A 22,581-nucleotide genomic window follows, 5' to 3' on the forward strand; every position below is an offset into this window, starting at 1 on the left:
GAGCCGATGGGAAGAGGGAATCCAACCTCCAAGCTGTTATATTGTTTTAGGTCAACAATAAATATGTACATGTTAAAATGTCAAAATCTTTAAAAGGGTAAAAAGCCTTACGAAACTAACTCCTAAATTTAAAAGAATTACAAAATAAAACTGAGAATCCTCGGAGGCAGCAGTTCCATTCCTAGATATTTATTCAAGAATACTCTGAAATATGTCCAAAGACTTATACAAGAATGTTAATAGCACCTTTATTCATAATAGCTGCAAACGATAAATAATCCAGGTGTTGGTGAGAATGTGGAAGAAATGGAAACCTCATAAACTGCTCGTGGAATGTAAAAGGGTGCAGTGTGATATTGTGAAACGAGAAATACATATTTTGGTCTTCATCCTGGCTCCTAGCCAGAGCGCCTAAAACCCTTGTAATGTCTTAAGGGATTAAAGTAATAGGAATATATTTTGTTAAAATATTTGGATTTAGTTCCCACCTTCTGAAACAACTCAGGATTAATAAAGGTGAAAGTGTCTTTTGTTATTCGTAACAAGCCTGCTTCAACCACGTCTGAGTTCATATTAATGAGGTGACTTTGGAAACCCCTCAGGATAGGGGCTGATTGCCAGGGAATTCACCCTGCTGGGAGGGGAAAGGAGCTGGAGGTTGAGTTAATTACTAATAGCAAATTATATAATCAATCATGCCTACATAATGAAGTCTCTATAAAAAAACATAATCAAAGAGATTGGGAGAGCTTCCTGACTGCTGAAAACGCTGAGGTGTTGGGATGGCACTGAGAGAGAGCATGGAAGTTCCATTCCCCTTCTCCCATAACTTGCCCTATGCATGTTTTCCATTTAGCTGTTCCTGAATTTATCCTTTTATAATAAACTGGTAACGCAGGAAGTAAACTGTTTTCCCAAGTTGTGTGAGACAGTCTAGCAAATTATCAAATCTGAGAAGGTCATGGAAATCCCTGATTTAGAGCCAATCAGTCAGAAATACAGAAAGCACCTTCTTGAAATTGTTATCTGAAGTCAGAAGCAGTATTGTGGGACTGGAGCCTTAACCTATGGGGTCAGCACTAACACCAGGTGGATAGTCTCAGAACTGAATTGTAGTACACCCAGTTGGTGTCCACAGATAACTGGAGACTTGCTTGGTGTGGGGGGAAAATCCACACATTTGATGTCAGAAGTATTCTAGGGTAGAAGAAACAGTTTTCATTCAGTTGATATTCATTTTATGCAGCTACTTTGGAAAACAGTCTCATATTTCCCCAAACAGTAAACTTATTTACTGTATGACCCAGCAATTTCACTCCTAGGTTTATACCAAGAGAAATGAAAGCATATATCCACACAAAAACTTATACACAAATGTTTACAGCAGCATTATTTATAACAGCCGTAAGTGAAAACAACTCAAATATCCATCAACTGATGAAGGGAAAAATAAAATGTGCTATAGCCACACAATGGAATATTATTCAGGTATAATAAGGAATGAAGTACAGAAACATGCCACAACATGATGAACCTTGAAAGCATTACGCTAAGCGAAAGAAGCAAGTTACAAGGACTACATATTATTTGATTGGACTTATAAAATGTCCTGAATAGGCAAATCTATAGACAGAAAGTAAGTGGTTGCTTAGATGTGGGGAGAATGGAGGTAGAAATGATAGTTATAAATATCCACAACATGATTAAGAAAAAGATAACCAACCTAAAACAGGAAAAACATAAGTAAACAATTTACAAAAAAAAAAAAAAATTAACAGTATTTTTTTTCACCTGTGAACAAAAAATACTGCAAACCTTATCAGTAAACAAAGAATACTGAAGCAATCAAGTCATCAGCCACTGCCAACACCCCCAGTGAAGACAAGCCTGCAGCCCAGCCTCTGCAGCCACTCACAATGGTGCACTCTGAGGTGACTTCAAAAAGAAAGGACAGGATACTGGCCCTAGAGAGCTAGGTGCTAGTCATAGGAATGAATTCAATGAACCCAAATGTTTGTTCACTCCCATACAAAGAAAAGCACTAAATTCTTTAACTTGAGATGTCCTGGTTATCTTTAGTTAACAAATAATCTTTTAACGTTCAACTACCTGGTCTTTGTTGTAAAACTATATATCCTGGCTCCTACCCTATCTCTTCTGGGCAGTCCCTCAGAGCAATCTGAGAGGCTGTCATCCTGGGCTGAGTCCTCAGTATTGTCCACCAAATAAAACGTACCTCTCAACTTTTAGGTTGTGCATTTATTTCAGTCCACAACCCTTAGGATGGACAAAAACTAAAAGATTGATAAAGCAGTTAGGAAATAGGCACTTTGATAGAATTAGCCCTTTCTTTCCTATAACTAAAATAAATAATATTTATATCCACCGTTGATTGCTTTTAGAAAATTAAGATAATAAAATTATGCTTGAAATAGCCTCCTACTCAAAAAATGTATACACTTAATAAAAATTAACTATTCCTTTTCAGTTGGAGTTCTTGGGGGAGGACGGATAGCAGCCAGTAAGGTATATTCATTAATAGATCATTTTTTGACAACAATCGAGAATAATCTATCCAATTAAAATTTTTCATTCTCTTCGATGCAACAAGTCCAACTCTAATAATTTCTTCACTAGAAAAATTTTGTGAAAATATCTGAATTAAGATAAAGCCACCACAGAAATTTCTACCAACAATTTCTAGTCTTCTCTTCCTCTCCATTTCACTACCTTCCACTTTGGTCAGAAAGATAACCCCTCCCTCACTGTTAGCTCTACCCTCCCAGTAGAGCTCTCACCTTTCACCCTGGAGATGTCACCAAACTTCCACCACCAGTTCTGGCTGAAAGAGATCTTCTCCTTCAGCTAAATTTGTTTACTCTGTGCCCACAGGGATGCATGCTACCTTCCTTTATCACCTGGGCTTCTCCAAACCACACGCGGTTCTCCAGAAGCCTTCCCGGAAGTCGCTCCACCTGCCCCCGGCTCCCTAAAGGGCGACTCCTGTTCTGTACGGACACGCACACCCTTTCCAAGATGGCCGCGCCCGCGGCGACGCTGGGCCGCTTCGTACCTACCAGCGGCAAAGCGGAGGCGGACACCTTTGGGCTCCGTGCGTCTTACTGGGATGAGACTCCGGTCTGCGGAGGAGGACATGCGCATTGCCCTTTGCGAGACTAGCGACCGGCGTAACGCAGACAAGTTGGGGGGTGGGGGGGGCAGGAAAAGTGGTTGTACTGCCGGTCTTCCAAGATGGCGGGCCCCACATAAATCAGCTAACGGGCGCCGCCATACCCTGTCATAGTGTCTTTGTCTAAAAGACGCCGAAGTGTAACGGAATCTTCGTCGGTGGAAGGAAGCCCCGGAGTGATGGTTGGTATCCTGCAGACTCGCGTGCCACAGACGCTAAACTAGAGCTGCGAGGTGGAACAGCTGGATTTGTGAATCTGAAGAAAGTGATGGACTGTGCCTGTTTTTACCCACCCAGCTGGTGCGCGAACGATCTAGTAAGGGGTCCCAGTTTCGCGTTCCAGGAGCAGAACGAGGTGAGCTTTATGGAGATACGAGCTTTGAGGTAGGGGAGGGCTATGGGGAGTCTGTATGAGGAGCAAGCTGTTGTGGGGCAAGGGGTGCATTCCGTGATTGAGGGAGCGGGATGGTCAAAAATGGGGCAGGCTTGGGGATGGTTAGGGTATCGGAGAAGCATGGAGAAAGATTTAAGTGGCTTGGGGCTAGCCTTTCGGGGGGACTGGACGGTCTTGAGGTAAATCCGTGACCTAGGGGGTGGGTCAGTGATTGGGATGCACTTGGGGGATAGGTCAGGAATTGGGGCATCTTTCAGGGAAGGTTAGTGATTGGGGATGAATGACAGGTCAGTGATCCGGTTGTTCTTGAAGGGAATCAGGAATTGGGGTGCCTCAGAACCTGAAAAGTCTTCTGGAGGAAGATCAGTTCTTTGGATAGCCTCGGGAAGATGTCAGCGATTGGCGCATCTTTGGAGGAAGGTCAATGTCTGGGGAATCCTTGGGGCATAAGTCAGTGACTGGGACGTCTTTTGGAAGGTTTACTAATGGGAGTGGCCATGAGGGGAGGTCAGTGATTGAGATATTCTTAGTAGGTAGTTCAGTGTTTTTCCTGTTCTTAGCTTCCGTGTCTGGAACGTACTTGGGGGCGGGGGGGGGTGTCAGTGACTAGGGCATCCTTCTGGGTGGTCAGTGAATGGGGTGGTCTTGTGGGGAGCTTAGTGCTTGAGGCAGCTTTTTTTTTTTTTTTTTTTTTGTCTTTGAGGGTCTCCAGTGGTCATTGAGAATCATGAAGATCTGGGCGTTTGAGTCTGGATAGGCCAATGGTAACCTGTTAGAAGTCTCGAACTATGAACTGACCTAGCCATGTAGCCCATATTTTGGGTATGATGTTGTTGGGGACTGATACCAGAAAGATTTATGAGAGTTGGAGCTAGAGGTCTCTGCGTTTTGAAAGGCTGTGGGGTTTTAAAGCCCATTGACTTCTCATACATCAGTGCCTTCTTCAAAACCTGCTTTCCAACTCCCTCTGTCCTCTAAATTACCTCTTCTCCAAAACAATGTCTCCAAAACAATGAAAACTCCTTTGAAATGATCAAGATCTAAATAAACCTAAGGTTAAATGCTTATTATGAAAGATGTAGTACCTGGCCCTCTAGCTTTCAAATTTACTGTGTGTTTCTCGGGGAGCCTTCCTGTTTGGTACTTCTGATACATGAGAGAACATTCCTACATCCAAAATCTTGGTAGTCAGAGATACACATGGTTAAAATTCTTTATATATTTCCTTCCCCAAACTTTTTCATCATGCATTTTATTACAAAGATGTGATAAGACTGCATAAGTAGTTTATAGTTTACTTTCTAAAAGAAACTTAACCTAATGATAAAATTGTTTCAGATTACTGATTTTTGGTACAAAGTCTTATTGATAGCTGCATAGTACTGTATAATGTGGCTCTCCTTGCAATGTTGACTGAAGTTATATTAAATCTTTGCAATACTTTGTATAGACATGACATTAAAATACTCATATAGATCTGGACATTGCTTGTTAAGTTTATTCCTACATCTTGTCTATGCTTGCTGCCATTGCAAATAGCTTCTCTTTCTCTTAAATTTTTAAATTATTTTTTATTTTATTGTATTTTATAGGTATAAAAGCAGATTATTAAAAATAAACATTTTCTCTTTCATTTCTTTACTGAAATTATTACTCATGTGCTTAAATTGATTCTTGTAGGTTTCCCAGGTAAGCAGTCAGAGCACCTACGGGTAAGTTTAACTCAGAGAAAAGAATATGGATTTTGGATTTGGGCAGATCTAGGCTTTTATCCATATCCTGCCACTTACTGTGTGAACTTGGACAGATTTTTAAACCTGAGATTCTTTTCCCACTGTTAAAAAAAATCACTACTAACTACTAATATAGTTAGAGTACCTTGCATATATTAAGTACCTGACAGGTTAGCAAGCAGTACACACACACACACACACACACACACACACATACTTGTTTCTCTGGATTTTTTAGGCTTTAAAATTTTTCTCTCTTTAAAAAAAATTTATTTATAATAGTCCTCTAAATATAGATATAGTTTTGAATACAATTTTGGCAACATTACATAATTTAATAAAGATATCTTTGTTGTTTGTGTTTATTATAAAATAGTTACATGTTTATTGTAAAATAAACCATCGGGTAATATGTTACTTTTTTCTTTAGATTATCATGTTAGCCTACCACCTGAAGAAAACAAGTTAAATTTTAGATATTGATATGTGTGTGTATATCTAAAATACATACACACATACAAATAAGGACTCACACAACTCAGAAAAATGTCATACTCCCAATTATAGTTTATTACAGCAGGGAATTTCGGTAATCCTCCAGGTTCTGGCTTCCTGGGATAAAACAGTTCCCATGAGGGAAGGAACTGAAGGTACCAAGATCAGCACTACATCCTTGACCAGAGACCTTGTATTAGAGCTTCAGAGAAGAGCCCAGAACCAACAGTAAAGCAGATATTAAAGTTGCTATCTGTGACCCAGGGCTCCAGAAAATGTCCAAGTCTCAAGTGAGTTGTTTTTTTTTTTGTATATTTATTTTCCATTTGGATTTCCAGTAGTTTTTAGGAGATTAAATAATACATATATTAAAAAATATGTTTATTCAATATTTATGAAGACTACTCTCTACCAGATACAGCATGAAAAGATAAATATCAGAATTCAGTAAAAAATACTGAGACTGAAAATCAAATTCACAGTCAGGTTGCAATCAGAATATGTAAGTCATACATTTATACAAATTATTTAAAGTTGGAGCATAGATAATAGCCTGTGAGGCTCTAAATGTGTAATAAAATGGAGTGCCAACTTGTCTCTACTATCTCCCAGTTATCTATTTCTGCATAACAAGCCACCTCAAAACCTAATGATACACATTTATTTTTATAAATAGTGCATAGAGGCCAGGGATGCTGCTGAACATCCTACAATACATAGTAAAGGCCTCCACAAGAAAGAATTATCCAGCCCAAAATGTCAACAGTGCCAAGGTTAAGAAACCCCAGTTAATGTTGGTGGGAATGTAACTTGGTGCAGCCACTATGGAAAACAGTATGGAGGTTCCTTAAAAAACTAAAAATAGAGTTACCAAATGATTCAACAATCCCACCCCTGGGCATATATCTGGAGAAAACTCTAATTCGAAAAGACATATGCACCCCAATGTTTATAGCAGCACTATTTACAATAGCCAAGACATGGAAGCAACCTAAATATCCATTGACAGATGACTGGATAAAGAAAATGTAGTGTGTGTGTGTGTGTGTGTATGTATATATATATATATATATGTATATATATATAATGGAATACTACTCAGCCATCAAAAAGAATGAAGTAATGCCATTTGCAACAACATGGAGGGACCTAGAGCTTATCATACTAAGTGAAGTAAGTCAGATAGAGGAAAACAAATATCATATGATATCACTTATTATATATGGAATCTAAAAAATGATACAAATGAACTTATTTATAAAACAAACAGACTCACAGACATAGAAAACAAACTTATGGTTACCAAAGGGGAAAAGGGGGAGGGAGGGATAAATTAGGAGTTTGGGATTAGCAGATACAAACTACTATATATAAAATAGATAAATAACAAAGTCCTACTATATAGCACAGGGAATTATATTCAGTATCTTGTAATAACCTATTATGAAAAAGAATATATATGTGTATAACTGAGTCACTATACTGCATACCAGAAACTAACACAACATTGTAAATCAATTACATTTCATTAAAAAAATTTTAAATTAAAAAAAAGAAACCCCAGTTTATAGACTAACAGTCCTAAAGTACATGTACTAACTAGCAAAGTCTTAGAATATTCCCTTCATAATCTCTTCACATCCAAAAATGCAGCATCAACTCTCAGCTTGTAGTTACTACTTACATCTTTTATTTTAGAACATTTCTAATAATATTAGTGAAGCTTAAAATGTTCTTAATGTCAAAGTTTCAAATAGTCCAGAAGTTTACAGAGCTAAACCCTTAAGTCTCCCATCAGTCCTTTTTCTCCACTCTCAAATAATCTGAAAACTTTTGTGTATTCTTCTGACCTCCCATGTCAGCATTTACATACATAAATGCGAATTTGTATGAATTTGAGTTGAGGGTCTCTAGCTCACCCTCAAGTTTGATGATTCTCTAGAACTCACAGGACTCAAGAAAGCTGTTACACTCACAGCTATGGATTACTACAGTGAAAAAATACAGATTAAAACCAGCAAAGGCAAAATACACACAGAGTCCAGGAAAGACCAGGCCCGAGGTCCCAGTTGTCCTTGCCCAGTGGAGCAGCATGAACAGCGCTTAAGTCTCCCCGCAATGACCTACGACAACAGGTGTGATGTGCTGCCAGCCAGGGATGCCCATGTGCACCTTGATGTCCGGGGCTTTTACTGAGAGTCAGTCAGCGTAGACATCCGGCGTACACAACTGGCCTTAGCTGCTCTGTCTCCAGCCCCCAGAAGTCAAAATGATACAGCGAAGCTGAAGGCCTTGGGAATGTGAAAACATTCACCAGGCTGGATATTTCAGGGGTCCAGAGGTCATCTCCCAGGAGCAAGTCAAGGATAGGCCTTCCTTTGTAATGTTTAGGGTTGGGCAACCCAGGCCTGCTAAGTTAACCCTTTCCTGCACAGCACCTAAATATACACATGGTCATAATGACAGTTATGGTTTACGTACCTTCCTTTAATATATTATATGCACTTAACCACTTACTTGGAAGTCTCTCCATATCAGCATATAAGTAGCAAATAATAGTAAGTGAAAAATGTCTTGAGTGCTCCACCTGCTCTAAATTCAGTCCTTTAATTTCACAGCTTAGGAAATGTAGTCTCAGTGTTTTGCTGTCATTCATGTTACTTCTTTCTGGAAGGCCATGCCCCCTCTTCCCTCTGGAACTTGCTGTAAAACAGAATTGATCTCATAAGAATTAGTTCCAGATTCAGCTATATGAGGTTTAACCTTTCTAATTTTTCTCCTACCTAATGGTGCCCACATGGCATATATTTCTTACTTGCCATATATAAATGTATTGTACTCCCATACATTTCCATTTCTCCTTGCAAGCCAGTGTGCTCCTCCAGGGAAGGAGCAAGGCTTATTAATAAAGGAGTGTCTGACACATAGGTGCATGCACAGAGGTTGTAGGTGGTTTCTAGATGAAAGGATCTAGGATGCTCTCAATTCTAATCCTCTTTTCTGCATAGATGAACATGTGGGTCAGTGAATGACTGGAGGGAAGCACAAAAACAGGATATTTTAAATAAAAAATTGGCTTCTCCTAGAAAGTATAATGCAAAATAATTGTACAGAAAGCAGTGAAACAGCTTCGCATGGGAAAAGTTATTATTAAGAAAGTCCCATTTATCTTCATAGTATTAACCAGCGATAATCCTTTTAGAAAGAATATGAATGTTCCGTTACAGGGCTCACTATCATTCAGGGACGTGGCTGTGGTTTTCACCTGGGAGGAGTGGCAGCTACTGGACCTTGTTCAGAAGAACCTGTACCAAGATGTGATGTTGGAAAATTACAGCAACTTGGTATCAGTGGGTAAGCAGAGCTGTCCCTGGGTAGTGGAAGCAGTCCACTGCCTTTCCTTTCTCAGGGGTGAAAGGCATGGAGCCTTACAAGTGCCTTACGGTTTTAGAGTTGAGTTTCATACATCACAGATTTTAGTACTTCCTGACCTCTCACACAGTGTTTTTCTCTCACTTCCAAAGAAAAAGGCCTTTACTTGGCCAAGATGCAAATTGTTCAGCCCCTTTAATGTCATCTTTCCCCATTTTTCAGAGGCCTCGTAGTCCAGGTATCTGGGTCCACAGGTCCTCTGTAATTTTCCTTGAGTAGGGTATCAAGATACCAGAGCAGATGCATTCTGCCAGTTGGAGCAAGGAAAACCGTGGATAGCAGAGGAAGAGACCCACAGTCAGATTCATCCAGGTGAGTGGAAACCAGTCGCAGGGGATGAAAGGAAGGTGAAATCCCAGCTGGTCTGGAAGAGGGCGGCTCTTCTGAAACGTTGCTTGGAGAAATCTTCTTGACGTTTCTAAGCCTGAATGTGACTCGGAACAAATGTTGTGTGCTCCCACATACACTAACATCGACTGCACTTAATCTCTCCATATTAGGTCTCTTTTGCTTGGTTTAAAAAAAAATACATTTCCTTGTTTTACATATTCTGATCTGATCCCTCTCAAGTTCATCTTGGAACTTGCCCTCCTAACTACTCTTTCTCCCTGGCATCCTCAGCTCACCTGCCTTAATCTTGTCTCCCTCTCCCTCATCCATGGTTATAGCTCTCTTTTCTTATATAATCAAGCATTCATAAATTCTCCCCTCTTCATTTTGTGTCTCCCATACCTCTGTAGTCTATTCCTTTTCTTTTCTTCACATTTTTCTCTTTCCATTTATAAATGTCTCAGACTTCGGTTGTGTACCCCCCCACCGCCCCCCAGTCTCATTTCCTCTTCTCTCCTTGGCCTTTGCTGAGATTCTGCTGCTTCTATTACATGGTCATTGTGGATTTGTTGTTCTGTTTCTAGAAGACACCTGGCAAGCTGACAGTCATAGAGACTGGCACGAAGAAAACCAAGGCAACCTGGAAACTATGGGGAGTCACCATGAAGATAATACATTTGGAAAAATACCTTCTCTGAGCTTAAACCTTGATGTTTCTTTAGTACAAAGATCTCATACACTTGACATACTTGGAAAATATTTGAAACCTAACCTAGAGTATATTATTCAGAACAAAAGCTATGCAAGAAATGAGGTTGAATTTGATCAGTATGACAAATTATTTCTTTATACTAAGCATGAGAAAACTCATGCTGGGCAAAAATACAATGACTATAATGAACGTGTAAAAGCTTTCAGCCATAAGTCACAGCTTATCAAACACTGGGAAACTCAAACAGCAGAGAAACACTGTAACTGCAGTGACTATGGGAAAGCCTTTTCCCAGAGGTCAGACCTTATTAAGCATCAGAGAACGCACACAGGAGAGAAACCCTTTGGATGCAGTAGATGTCAGAAAGCCTTCGGCCGGAAGTCCCATCTCATTTTACACCAGAGAACCCATACAGGAGAGAAACCATATGAGTGTCATAAATGCGGAAAAGCTTTTACCGATAAGTCATGCCTTAATAAACATCAAAGAACTCACACAGGAGGGAAACGGTTTGAGTGTCGGATGTGTCAGAAAGGCTTCAGTGATAAGTCACAGCTTACTTTACATCAAAGAACTCATACGGGAGAGAAACCCTACAGGTGTGGTGAATGTCACAAAAGCTTCAGCAGTAAGTCACAGCTCCGTATTCATCAGCGGTCTCACACAGGAGAGAAGCCTTATGGCTGCAGTGAATGTGGGAAAACATTTCCCCTTAAGTTTAGCCTCATTTTACACCAAAAAACGCATACAGGGGAAAAACCTTATGGATGCAATGAATGTGGGAAAGCCTTCATCCAGAGGTCGGAGCTCATTAGACATCAGAGAACTCACACGGGCGAGAAGCCTTATAATTGCAGCGAGTGTGGGAAAGGCTTTAGTGTCAAGTCGCTCCTCAATACACACTGGAGAACTCACACAGGAGAGAGACCCTATGGATGCAAGGAATGTGGTAAAACGTTCTCCATCAAGTTTAGTCTCATTCTGCACCAAAGAACTCATACCGGTGAGAAACCCTATGAGTGCGGTCAGTGTCAGAAAGCTTTCACCCAGAGGTCACACCTCACTATTCATCTGAGGTCTCACACCGGAGAGAAGCCTTACGAGTGCAGTGAATGCCACAAAGCCTTCAGCCGGAAGTCGTATCTCCTTATTCATCAGAGAATTCACTCAGGAGAGAAACCTTATGAATGCCACGAATGTGGGAAAACCTTCTCTCACAAGTTTAGTCTCCTCATTCATCAGAGAATCCATAGTGGAGAGAAACCCTACGGATGCCCTGAATGTGGGAAAACTTTTCCTATCAAATTTAGCCTTGTTTTACATCAGAAAACACATACAGGAGAGAAACCCCACGAATGCAGCGAATGCCACAAGTCTTTTGCCCAGAAGTCACATCTTATTATACATCAAAGGACTCACTCAGGTGAGAAACCTTACGGATGCGGTGAGTGTTGGAAAACCTTCTCCCACAAATTCAGCCTCCTTTTACATCAGAAAACTCATAGAGGAGAGAAATCATGAACGAAGTAAATATCCAAAAGTCGTCATTGTGAAGGAATAGTTCATTACACGCCAGAGTGTACATGGGAGTAAAACCTTAAGACTACAGCAGATGGGGACACACTTTCTTTCCAGAGTCACCACCTTATTACTTAGCTGAGAATGAAACTGCATAGAATGCCAGACAGGAGGAAACACCTTTCCCAATGAATTCAATTGAATGTGGCCCAGAAAGAAGAGATAGGAAGGAATATCTGTGTTAAGTATTAACTGTGGGGATGTTGTTGGTGTGAAATTCAACTACACTGGTATCAGAGAATTGACACGGAGGGAAAAATTCTATACTTTAAAGAATCTGGAGAATCATGCTTTCATGGGTATTGTTTTATAAGGGAAGTCATTTTCGGTAACTGTGACATAATAGCATTATAGAAAGTATTAAATATCTAAATAAATACAGTAAGGAAGCAAAGCAAAATTATGTTATAACTATGTAAGAATATGTAAGTGTTTTGTACCTATTTTTATTATAAAAATAATTGTTCATATTTAGGAATTGCATGTGTTAGCATAAAGATTGTGACTCTAGTCCATGTCCTTAAATGTACATAAAACTTTACCATAGACTATCCCACTGAGTCTTTGTATCATTACAGTGCTACATAAATCATAACTGAACTACATGGTTTGTTATTTTAATAAGAAATTTTAATAATACTAAATATCTCCCCCCTCCACCGTGCCCCACTATTTGCTAGTATTAGTAAGTGGGCCTGGAAATTTTTGAGTCTCTCTTGAGTAAAGCTTTTTTTTCATCAATTATAAGATGGAAAAAACTTCCCACATATTAACAGTGCTGAAGTTAAAAGGCAGCATAGAGTTGATGGCTTGGCATATTTAAACGGAGAACTTGGTACATAAAATAATGGTACCTTATACAACAAAAGGTATCTTAAGATTGGATGAAACACAGTGGAAGTCATCATCTTTATAATTTCCTTTCTTCTAAGCCAGACAAATATTTAGGGTTTGAAGATTATTATGACTCACAGGCTTTATACCCCTTTGAATTCTAAACAGTTTGAGAGATAGTCCCTGGTATCAGAAGATGGAAATTAAATATGAGTGTTAGTCCTGGAATTGCTTGACTGGATAATATGACTTGTTCCTGTGGTCAAAAAAAATATGCTTCTGTTTCCCCCATATGGCGCAAGATATACTTCCCTTCAAAGAGCAGAATCCAAACTTTAGAGATATTTTCTAGAATGTAACTGCAAAGTCTCATACATTATTTTCTTAGGTGGGGATTAAGTGCTAACATACAGTGAACCTGACTTTAATTTTACAAAAATTGGTTTCCTTTTCAAGCACCGCATTTTACATTAAAATGGAGAAAGTGCAACTAGAACAATTTAAGGTGTTGAACGGACTCGAGACGTCACAAGTTACACTTCGTAAGATTCCAACAAAGACAAAACTACAGTACAGCATGAGGAAAAAACCCGTAAAATAAAACACAGGTATTCTGCAACATTCAGGCACAGAATCCAGGAGCCTTTTTCAGTCACAAAGAACACTATTCATATCCAAATCACAAGCTGCCAAAATAGATGTGAAGAATATCAGCTTCAGGGGATCCAAGGCACAAGCTGGCTGCGAGGCCTTTTAATGGCACTGGTCACATACTGAAAACTAGCCTTTCCTAGGGCTGTGTGACTCACCCGGCTCCATATTTTCATAAGCAATGTAGACAGGCCGGCATATGTACCTTAAGCATCACAGTACAGCATGACAGAGAGAGAGGAAGAAGAAGGGCTGACACTAATCCCAGGGACACTGACAGCCTTTCTGTTCCAAACCCGGGAACCAACAGTCTTGCACAAGAGGAAGCTTTGAGAATTTCGGGGGTGTGAGGGGTGATGATGAAATCTCAAGTACAATAGATGTTGGCTAACAAAACAAATACCACTATTCTATTGTCTGCATTTCCAAAGGATTTGTTCACGAAAGACTAGGAGCTCTCAACTGTCCTGATTGTAAAGCCCTGGAAGTTGACAGGGCTCTGTCCTTTTGAAGACAAAGATTCTAACCTGTGAGCAGCAAAATGGTTATAGTGAATCAGGAGTCTTCATACACCTTGCTCCTCACCAGCTCCCACTGGCAAATTACTCTCCAACAAGAGAATCGCTGTACTTAAATGTGGGAGAAGGACTTCCTAACTTTTTCTTGACATGTTCAAAATACTAAAAGGCGTTCCAGTAGAGGAAGAACCTTTCCTCTAGAAAGATGCAAAATACCTGATTCATCTTTCCTCATCCTTACGCACTCTGTGTCTGACATTCACCCTCAAACCCTGTTTGCAGGAAAGTAACTGCTGTCAGATAACAACCAAGAATTAGTAAAGCCTGCTCCCTCCAGGCTCTTATTGGATGAGACACTTTTAATACCTTTTGGGGACCAATCTAAAAAGTTATAGTTGACAGATTTATGTGGTCTTAAAAGTTTGTAAGGAATATTTGACTTGTCTCTGCCATAGCTCACTGCTGCTACAGCTGGAAGGAGCTTGGATTAAGGTGCAGAGACAGGGCAAGCAGTGATCAGAGAGAGAAGGTTGGACATAAGAAAGTGACAGAACAGCTCATAGATGCTCCAGAAGCATCTCCCAACAATCTTAGTGTCAAGCAGAAGTTCTAAGACCTTTATGACACTATCCTGGAAAGAATGGTTATGTGTGATTTGGAAACAAAGCAGGGCCCTGTGGGCCTTCTCAGGTGTTACCTAACAAAAGTTCTTATGCCTTGTGCACCCTGAGGCCAAACAGAGGCTTCTGAGTTTGGAGCAAAGGAAGGTTTATTGCAGGGCCAAGGAAGGATGGGGGGCTCAAACTCAAAAAACCTCAACTCCCTGACAGTTTCTGGGGAAAAGATTTTATAGACAAAATTTGGGGTGAGGGCTGCAGAAAGTGTGACTTTCTTCTGATTGGCTGGTGGTGATGTTAACAGGGCAGTGTTCCAGGAATCTTTTGCTGGACCTGAAGCTGCCATCCACCTAGTTCCAGCAGAACTCAAAGATACTGTTACATATATTCCTTGGGGAGGAACCAGGACCCTGCCCCAAGGCCACACTATTGTTTCTAGTCTGTTCCTCTTCTTTCAGTCCCTTCCCTGATTAGCAACTGTTTGAATCTGCACTTTGGAACTCAGGGAGGGTCAAGGAGGCTGAATGAAGTCTATTTCCTACAAACAAGAAATGGGGGGCACAGAAAGGATTGTTATACCAAGGACCACCCCATAGGGTCCTGCTCTGTTTCACAGGTACAAAAGCCTTTCCATGTGCCCCTTTTCTTGTTCAAAGGAGAAAGCCTCCTAGACCTTTCTTGAGTTCCAAAGGGCAGATTCAAACGGTTTCTAATCAGGGAAGGGAATGCAGAAACAAAGGAAAAGCAGTCAAGAAACATGATAAAGAGATGAAGCTAGATCCTGGTTCCTCAAGGAATACACACACCATTATCTTTTGAGTTCTCCTGCAGGAACTAAGGCCTCCATCCAAGCAGAGGATGGCAACTTCAGGCTGAGCCCAAGATTCCTGGAGCACTGATTGTTAACCTCACCACCAACCAATCAGAAGAAAGTCAAATCCTTGCAGCCCTCACCCCAAATTTTGCCCTTAAAAATCCTTCCCCGAAGACCATCTGCAAGTTGGGTCTTACGCGTCACCAGTTCTCCCCGCTTGGCCCTGAACCTTTCTCTGCTCCACTTCAGTTTGCTTGGCCTCCCCCAGGGTCACGCACATGAACTTGCCTTCAACAATGATTTATTTGCAAAACGTCGGCACCGCATTGCTGCTGGTAGGGCAGCACCATCGTGGCTTTTATGTCCACTTATTTCACAGACCACCATTTCAAATTTCAACACTTGGTGTTTTCCAAACAGGCCTGAAACAAAAGGCAACCTTGACTATGAATTCATACTTCGACGGTCATTCACACCTTCTAAATCTAACGTCACCGGCTGAGACGAAGGGACTTGTCACGGGCCCTCTCATTACCCAAGCTTTAGTGGTCTAAGCTTTTCGCCTTCCCTGGGGGAAAGCTCTCCGCCGTACGGACACCTGATATTCCTCCAACATGGCAGCGCTCACTGGCCGTTTCTTTCCCGACCGTTGAGGCGAACGTCGCCGGCGCCATGTTTGCCTTGTGTACACCCGAGCCTCTGAAATCTATGCAGTTTGTGTAGCGCTGTTTGCAACCGTTTCAGCCTCCCCGCAAAAAGGCCAAGGCATCAGGTGAGGGAACAGCTGAGGGGCTTTTTACCTGGCCTCGAGCCCCTCTCTCCAGCCGTCCCTGCTCCGCGCAGCTATTCAAAGATGGCTGCCCCCAGGGAGCCGCGGCGCCGGCGCGGGCCTGTTAGCGTCTAAGGCGACGCCGGAAGTCCGGCTGCCCGCGCTGCGGGGAAAAGGCCCAGCCCGGCGGGCCGCCGTAGGCCGGTTCCGGGGCGGGGCTCAGGGAGCCTGAAATGAAAGAAGGCGCGAGGTAAGTGCAGCCGCTAGGAGGTCGCAGTGGGATCGGGGGGAATTCAGGTCAGTGTGTGGGTCTCTCCGCGGGACGCGTTAAGGGGTGAGCGGCTCTGGGGGCGTCCGTGCCGGGAGGAGCCGCAGAGTCGGCGGGGAGAGCTGGTGGTCCGGGATGGTGGGGCTGCGGTTGGGATGCCTTTGCTGGCGGGCGTGGAGGCGCTCTCGCGGGCGTGGAGTAATGGTCTGTCGAGAGCAAGGACTGTGTTTGGGGCCATTGCGGCTGTAGTAGGGCTCAGTGATTGAGAGGTGGGAGGGGGCTGGTGTGTGTCAGTGAAAGCGGTGTCTGGGTTTAATTTGGGGCTGGGCGATGGAGGAGCTGGGCGATGGAGGAGCTGGGCGTGAGGCACTACAGTTCTCTTCAGTCCTTGAAGTACACGTCCAAGGACCATTTTGGTAGTCCCCTTGGGGCTCTACATCACCCTCCGCTTTCCTCCCCACATGAAGTTTAGGAACATCAAAGATACAGCGAATCTAAAGTGGTAAACTTCCTATTAGAGTTGTTTCTTTCTTTCTTACTGCAAGTTTACTTGGGTATTTCCTTTCAGATTCTTTTTGACACCAGTAAAATAACACTTCTAACCCCTCCAGTTCTGTCCCTCAACTCTTCCATGTTAGCATATTTCAACTTCTTTTACTTTCTCCGTTCAATTTTCATATTTCAGATAAACTGTGGAAACATTGGTGTAATTTTCTTTCTTTTGTTTCATATTCTAAACATTTAAATAATACAAGTTCTCTTATTAAGATTTTTCAAAATGGCTACACTAATACATAAAGAGGACAGAGAACAACATTGATTAGAATCGGATTAAATACACGCATCTATTTGGATTGCATTGGAATATTTAAAACATTAGTTATTACTGTTAGGATTATATTAGGACTTGGCATTTGCCAGAGGGTGTTTCCTTAACCCTCATCTCCTTCCTGTTTTTGTTTTTGTTCTTTCTGCCTTTGTTACAATTGTTAATTGGGTCTTTCCCCTGCCCCCTACCTTTTAATCTCATTTTCTTCTAATTTTCTTTAACACAGTAAAGCAATTTTTTAAATTATTAAATATTTATTTTGTTTTGGTTACTTCACTAAACTTTTACTAATAGCTTTTCCCCTCTTACCATTTTATTATGAAAAAATCCCAAGCACAGCAAAGTTGAATGAATTTTACAGTGAACATTTACTGACCACTTAGATTGTACCATTAACACTTTACTGTATTTGCACTATAAGGTATCCATCCATCCCTCCATTTTTTAAATTCACTTTTTAAAACAGTGTATTTCAAAGTAAACTCCAGCCATCAGTATACTTTCCGGTGAATAATAAAATAATATTGGCCCAGTGACAAGTGTGTGGGTTTGGGGATGAAATGATCTGGCTTTTAAATCTGGGTTCTTGCTCTTACTGATGACTTGGGTGAGTTACTGTGATATTGTGGTTTAAAATAAGATAAATATTTGGTCTTCATCTCTGTTTCTGGCACTGAGCTAAAACCCTGGGGCTGTTCTAAGTATGGAGAGCCCTTAAGGTATTACTTTTTATGTTAATGAGGTCACTTTTGGAATGCACCTAAGGGTGGGGAGTGGTTACCAGTGCAGCCAACCTCCTGATTAGAGGGTGGGAACTTTCAGTCCTAACCCCTGGCATTCTGGGAGGAGTGGGGCTGGAGGTTGAATCAATCACCAATGGCCAGTGAGTTAATCAGTCATACCTATGTAATGAAGCCTCTGCAAAACCCCAATAGAATGGGATTCCTAGAGCTTTGGGTTTGGTGAACAGCAGGTGCTGGGAGTGTGGCTCTCTTGGGGATGGCGCAGCTCTGTGCCCTTTCCCCATACCTTGCTAATGCATCTCTTCCATCAGGTTGTTCCTGATTTATATTCTTTTATAATAAGCCAGTGCTTTAGTGAGCAAAAAGTTTCTCTGAGTTCTTGAGCCGCACTAGTAAATAAATTGAACCTGAGGAGGTGGTCATGGGAACCATGATTTATAACCAGTTGGTCAGAAGTACAGAAGTCCTGGACTTGGGACTGGCATCTGAAGTGGTGGGGAGGAGGAGGCAGGCTTGTAGGACTGAACCCTTAACTTGTGGGATCCTATCACTGTGTCTGGGTGGATAGTGTGAAGATTATGTTGAATTGTAGGACACCCAGCAGGTGTCTGGAGAATTGTTTGGTGGTGTAGGGGGAGTCCCTATCCCGGCATAAGTTGGAAATGGGTCCAGAGCATTCATTTAGTTACTAAACCAGAGTCTTATTTCTTCCTTTTTGCAAATAAAAGTGAAGTCCCTCTCAAGCTTGCTGTGAATTAAGGGAATGAAGTCTATAAAATTGTGGTTAGTGGCACATACATGGTATAAATAAATAATACCTGCTATTACCTGTACTTGTACTTTTATACTTTGTGAAATTTATCACTTAGGTTCATTTAGTCATTTGGTGGGGGTAATGAACACTTAAAAGACCCATAAACTTAGAGTAATAATTAGGCAACTATAATTTTATTTTCTATTACAAGTATTTTACATACTTATGAAAATGTAATTAAGAAAATAAAATGACCTAATATCTAAGTATAATCACATTAACTTTTTGGTATTGATATTTTTTCGTTTGTCTGTGTATAAACATATGTGGACCAAAACTGTTGCCTGTCATTTCAGTAAACAGCGAATGTGGCCTGCCGTCAAGCCACCAGCCAGTGCACACACACACCCACCACCGCCCTGCCCCACAGTGCACCGAGGGGAATTCAGGATACTGGTCCTAGATAGTTAAGATGTGCATCTAAGGAATAATTTCAGTGAGCCCAGACTCTTGTGTCTTCCCATACTTAGAAAAGCGCTAAAATCATTAATTTGAAATGTCTTTTTTTTGTGATGAGCAGTAATCTTTTGATGTTCAACTACATGTTTCTTTTTCAGCAAAAACTCATATATATCCTGGCTCCTCCCTTACCTCCCCCGCCCCTTACCTTTTGAGAGCAGTTCCTCAGAGCTAGCTGAGAAGCTGTCTCCCAGGCTGTAGTTCTCAGTGAGGTCCCCAAACAAAACATAACTCGCCACATTTTATATTACAGCAGAAAACAATTATGCTATATATAACTTAGAGCTACATGTTTTTTTCACTAAATATAAAATGTTTTTAAATAGCTGCATAGTATTCCATTGAAAGTTTATACTAATCAATTAATCCTCTATTACTAGATCTGTATCTTTATGTGTATGTATACATTTATGTATATATGTGCATATACATACATCTGTAGCTATATAAATACATATATGTATGTGTGTATATATATCTTTGCATGTTTGTGCCATTATTTCCTTTGCAGAAGCTTCTAGAAGTAAAATTTTTGGTTACCAGTAATGCCTATGTTGAACTTTATTAGTACACAGTGTTAAAATATTCCACTAAAATGGTCTGCCATGTCACAGACATCAGTTTTCTTTTACACAATTCTATCCATTTCTTTACTGTGGTAAAATACACTTAACGTAAGATTTATCATTTTAACCATTTTAAAGTGTATAATTCAGTGACATTGAGTACACTCACAGCATTGTACAAACATCACCACTGTCTAGTTGTAGAGCTGTTTTAATCATCCCAGATGGAAACTGTGCCTCCATTAAGTACTCACTTCCCATTCCTGTCTCCCCCCAGTCCCTGGCAACCACTAACTGCCTTTTTGTCTCTATGGATTTGCCTATTCTGGACATTTCATATTAATGGAATCATACAACATGTGGCCTATTCCTGACTTCTTTCAGTTAGCCTGCTGTTTTCAAGGCTCAATCATCTATCGGTACTTTATTCCTTTTTACGGCTGAGCAATATTTCATTTTATGGATACCCTCCCATTTTGTTTATTCATTCATCTGTTGATAGACATTTGGGTGTTCCCACCTTTTGGCTATCATGAACAAAGCAGCTCTGAATATTTGATTACAAGTTGTGTTTGAATCCCTGTTTCCAATTCTGCTGGGTATATACCTAGATGTAGAACTGGTAAGTCATAAAGTAATTCTGTGTCTAACTTTTTGGGTAACTGCCAAGCCATTCTCCATAGCAGCTGCACCATTTTATGTTGCTACCAGCAGTATATGAGGATTCTAGTTTCTCCACATCCTCACCAACACTTATGATTTTATTTATTTATTTTTATAGCCATGCTGATGGGTGTGAAGTGGTAAAGTGGTATCTCATTGTGGTTTTGATTTATATTTCTCTAATGACAAATGGCACTGAGCATCTTCTTATATGCCATCCTTATTTGTTCTTTGGAGAAATGTCTGTTCAAGTCTTTTTGCCCATTGTTGTCTTTTTGTTATTTAATTGTAAGAGTTCTTTATATATTCTGTCACTAGACCTTTATCAGTTACATGATTTGCAAATATTTTCTCCCATTCTGTGGGTTTCCTTTTCACTCTCAGGTAATGTCCTATTGATGCAGAGTAGTTTTTAATTTTGATGAAATCTTATTTTCTTTGATCTCTGTATTTTTTGGTGTCATATCTAAGGCTCTGTTGCCAAGTCTGAGGTCAGGTGGATTTATGCCTATGTTTTCATCTAAGGAGTTTAATAATTTTCCCTCTTACATTCATTGCATCTGACAGATGGTTCTCTTTTACTGCTTTAAAGATTCTGTCTCCATCAGTTTGAACTTCGTGTCTTCGTGTAGAAGTCTTTGAGTTTTAAAAAAAAAAAAAGTAATTTTTTAAGTTTTTTGCTTATTGACTGGGGGTCACTCCTTCAAACTTAGCCAGGCCATTTATGACACTGCCTTAGGCTTCTCTTCCTGCTCCTGCTGATCCACCAGAGAGTGCTTCTCGGTGTGTCTTTTATATACTGGCCTCTCATCGGTCTTTCAGGGAATCCATAGACAGGTCAAAACAAACAAGCTTATTAATTCCTTGGGACAAGGTTACTGTTCTTTCCAGGACCAGGTATCCATCCACATCAGGAAGACCGGCTGCCATCTTCAGACTACCAGTCTGCCGTGGTGCAGGGCGAGGCTAGTTTAGAATGCCGTAAAAACTCTCCCAGTCGGTTTCAGTGGCCTTTAACCTGGTCAGCTGTTCACTTTGTTTCTGTAAACCATTGACTATCATCCAGAGTTCCAATAAGGTTGATTCTGACAGCTTCTGCCAGGTTTCTTTGTGCTCCTGAGGAGGCAGAGTCCCCTGGAGGTCTCTTCTCCACCGTTTTGTTTTTGCTGATGTCACTCCATAGTGCTGGCAGCTGTTACATGTAGATTGTGTAACTGGTCAGCTAACCTAATACTCTTATTTTTGGTGCTTACTAAAATTGACCTCCATCTCTAATGTTAGGAATTCTACTTTATTCTTTTATCCAATTGTATTGGGAGTATTTCCAGAACTGTGGTGAAAAATGATACTGCACACACACACACCCCTTTGCTCTTACTGAATGCTTTTATCACTGGCTTTCAGCTGGTCTTGGGGTCCCACCTCCCCCACAACGGCACACCTGCCCAACATCCATTAACTTCCTTCTCCTTTCTAACAGATTTTCCAGGCATCCTTGGCTTGTGGCAACATAACCCCATTGTCTGCCTCTGTCTTCACATGGTCTCATCTTCCGTGTGTATTTCTTCTCAGTGTGTCTGGTATAAGGACACTCACTGGATTTGAGGGCCTACGTGGATAATCCAGGATGGTCTCATCTCAGGATCCCTAACTTAATTATACCTGCAAAGACCCTTGTTCCAAATAGGATCACATTCACAGGTTTGTGGGGGTTAAGATATAGACATATCTTTTAGGAGGTGACCATTCAACCCACTGCAGAGGGGTATGTGGACACATGATTTTAAGGGAAAAAATGTCCAGAGCTTCACCTACTAGGTGTCCTCCTTCCCAAAACCGATCTGTGTGAGAAGCCTCCTGCCATTGAGGCTTTGTGCTGAGCTGGTTTTCCTTTCCCGTCTTCCCTTTCTCAGTCTTGTTACTTCTACTTCTCTGAAGAAAGGCCTACTGCCCCGCCACTTAGACTGGTATGTTTTATTGCCCCAGGAGCACCACACAAAGGGGCAGTTAGAAGTGCTGGCCTTGACATAAGGTGGGTGCGCAGCAGCAGCAGCAGCGGCCCAGAGGGAAGGTATCACCCCAAATGAACTTACTCTTCCCCCACAGGTCCTGGATTCCCAGGAGCAGGAGAGATCAAGTAAAGGACAAGGAGGACGTTCCTGGAGTTGCACA

At 41.1% G+C, this 22,581-nt stretch overlaps 1 protein-coding gene across 1 annotated transcript; it reads left to right on the forward strand.

Moving 5' to 3' along the window:
• Window positions 1-3,091: 3,091 nt before the first annotated feature.
• LOC105080524 (uncharacterized) lies at window positions 3,092-12,415 on the forward strand. The gene is given in 7 exon segments (XM_010969537.3): window positions 3,092-3,372; window positions 3,488-3,545; window positions 5,265-5,296; window positions 9,040-9,166; window positions 9,464-9,556; window positions 10,159-11,543; window positions 11,545-12,415. Coding segments are annotated over 7 exon segments (2,001 nt in total). The 5' UTR covers window positions 3,092-3,369; the 3' UTR covers window positions 11,848-12,415.
• The last annotated feature ends 10,166 nt before the right edge of the window (window positions 12,416-22,581 follow it).

Source organism: Camelus bactrianus, chromosome 9 (assembly GCF_048773025.1).
Source record: "Camelus bactrianus isolate YW-2024 breed Bactrian camel chromosome 9, ASM4877302v1, whole genome shotgun sequence".
NCBI classification, from domain to species: Eukaryota; Metazoa; Chordata; class Mammalia; order Artiodactyla; family Camelidae; genus Camelus; species Camelus bactrianus.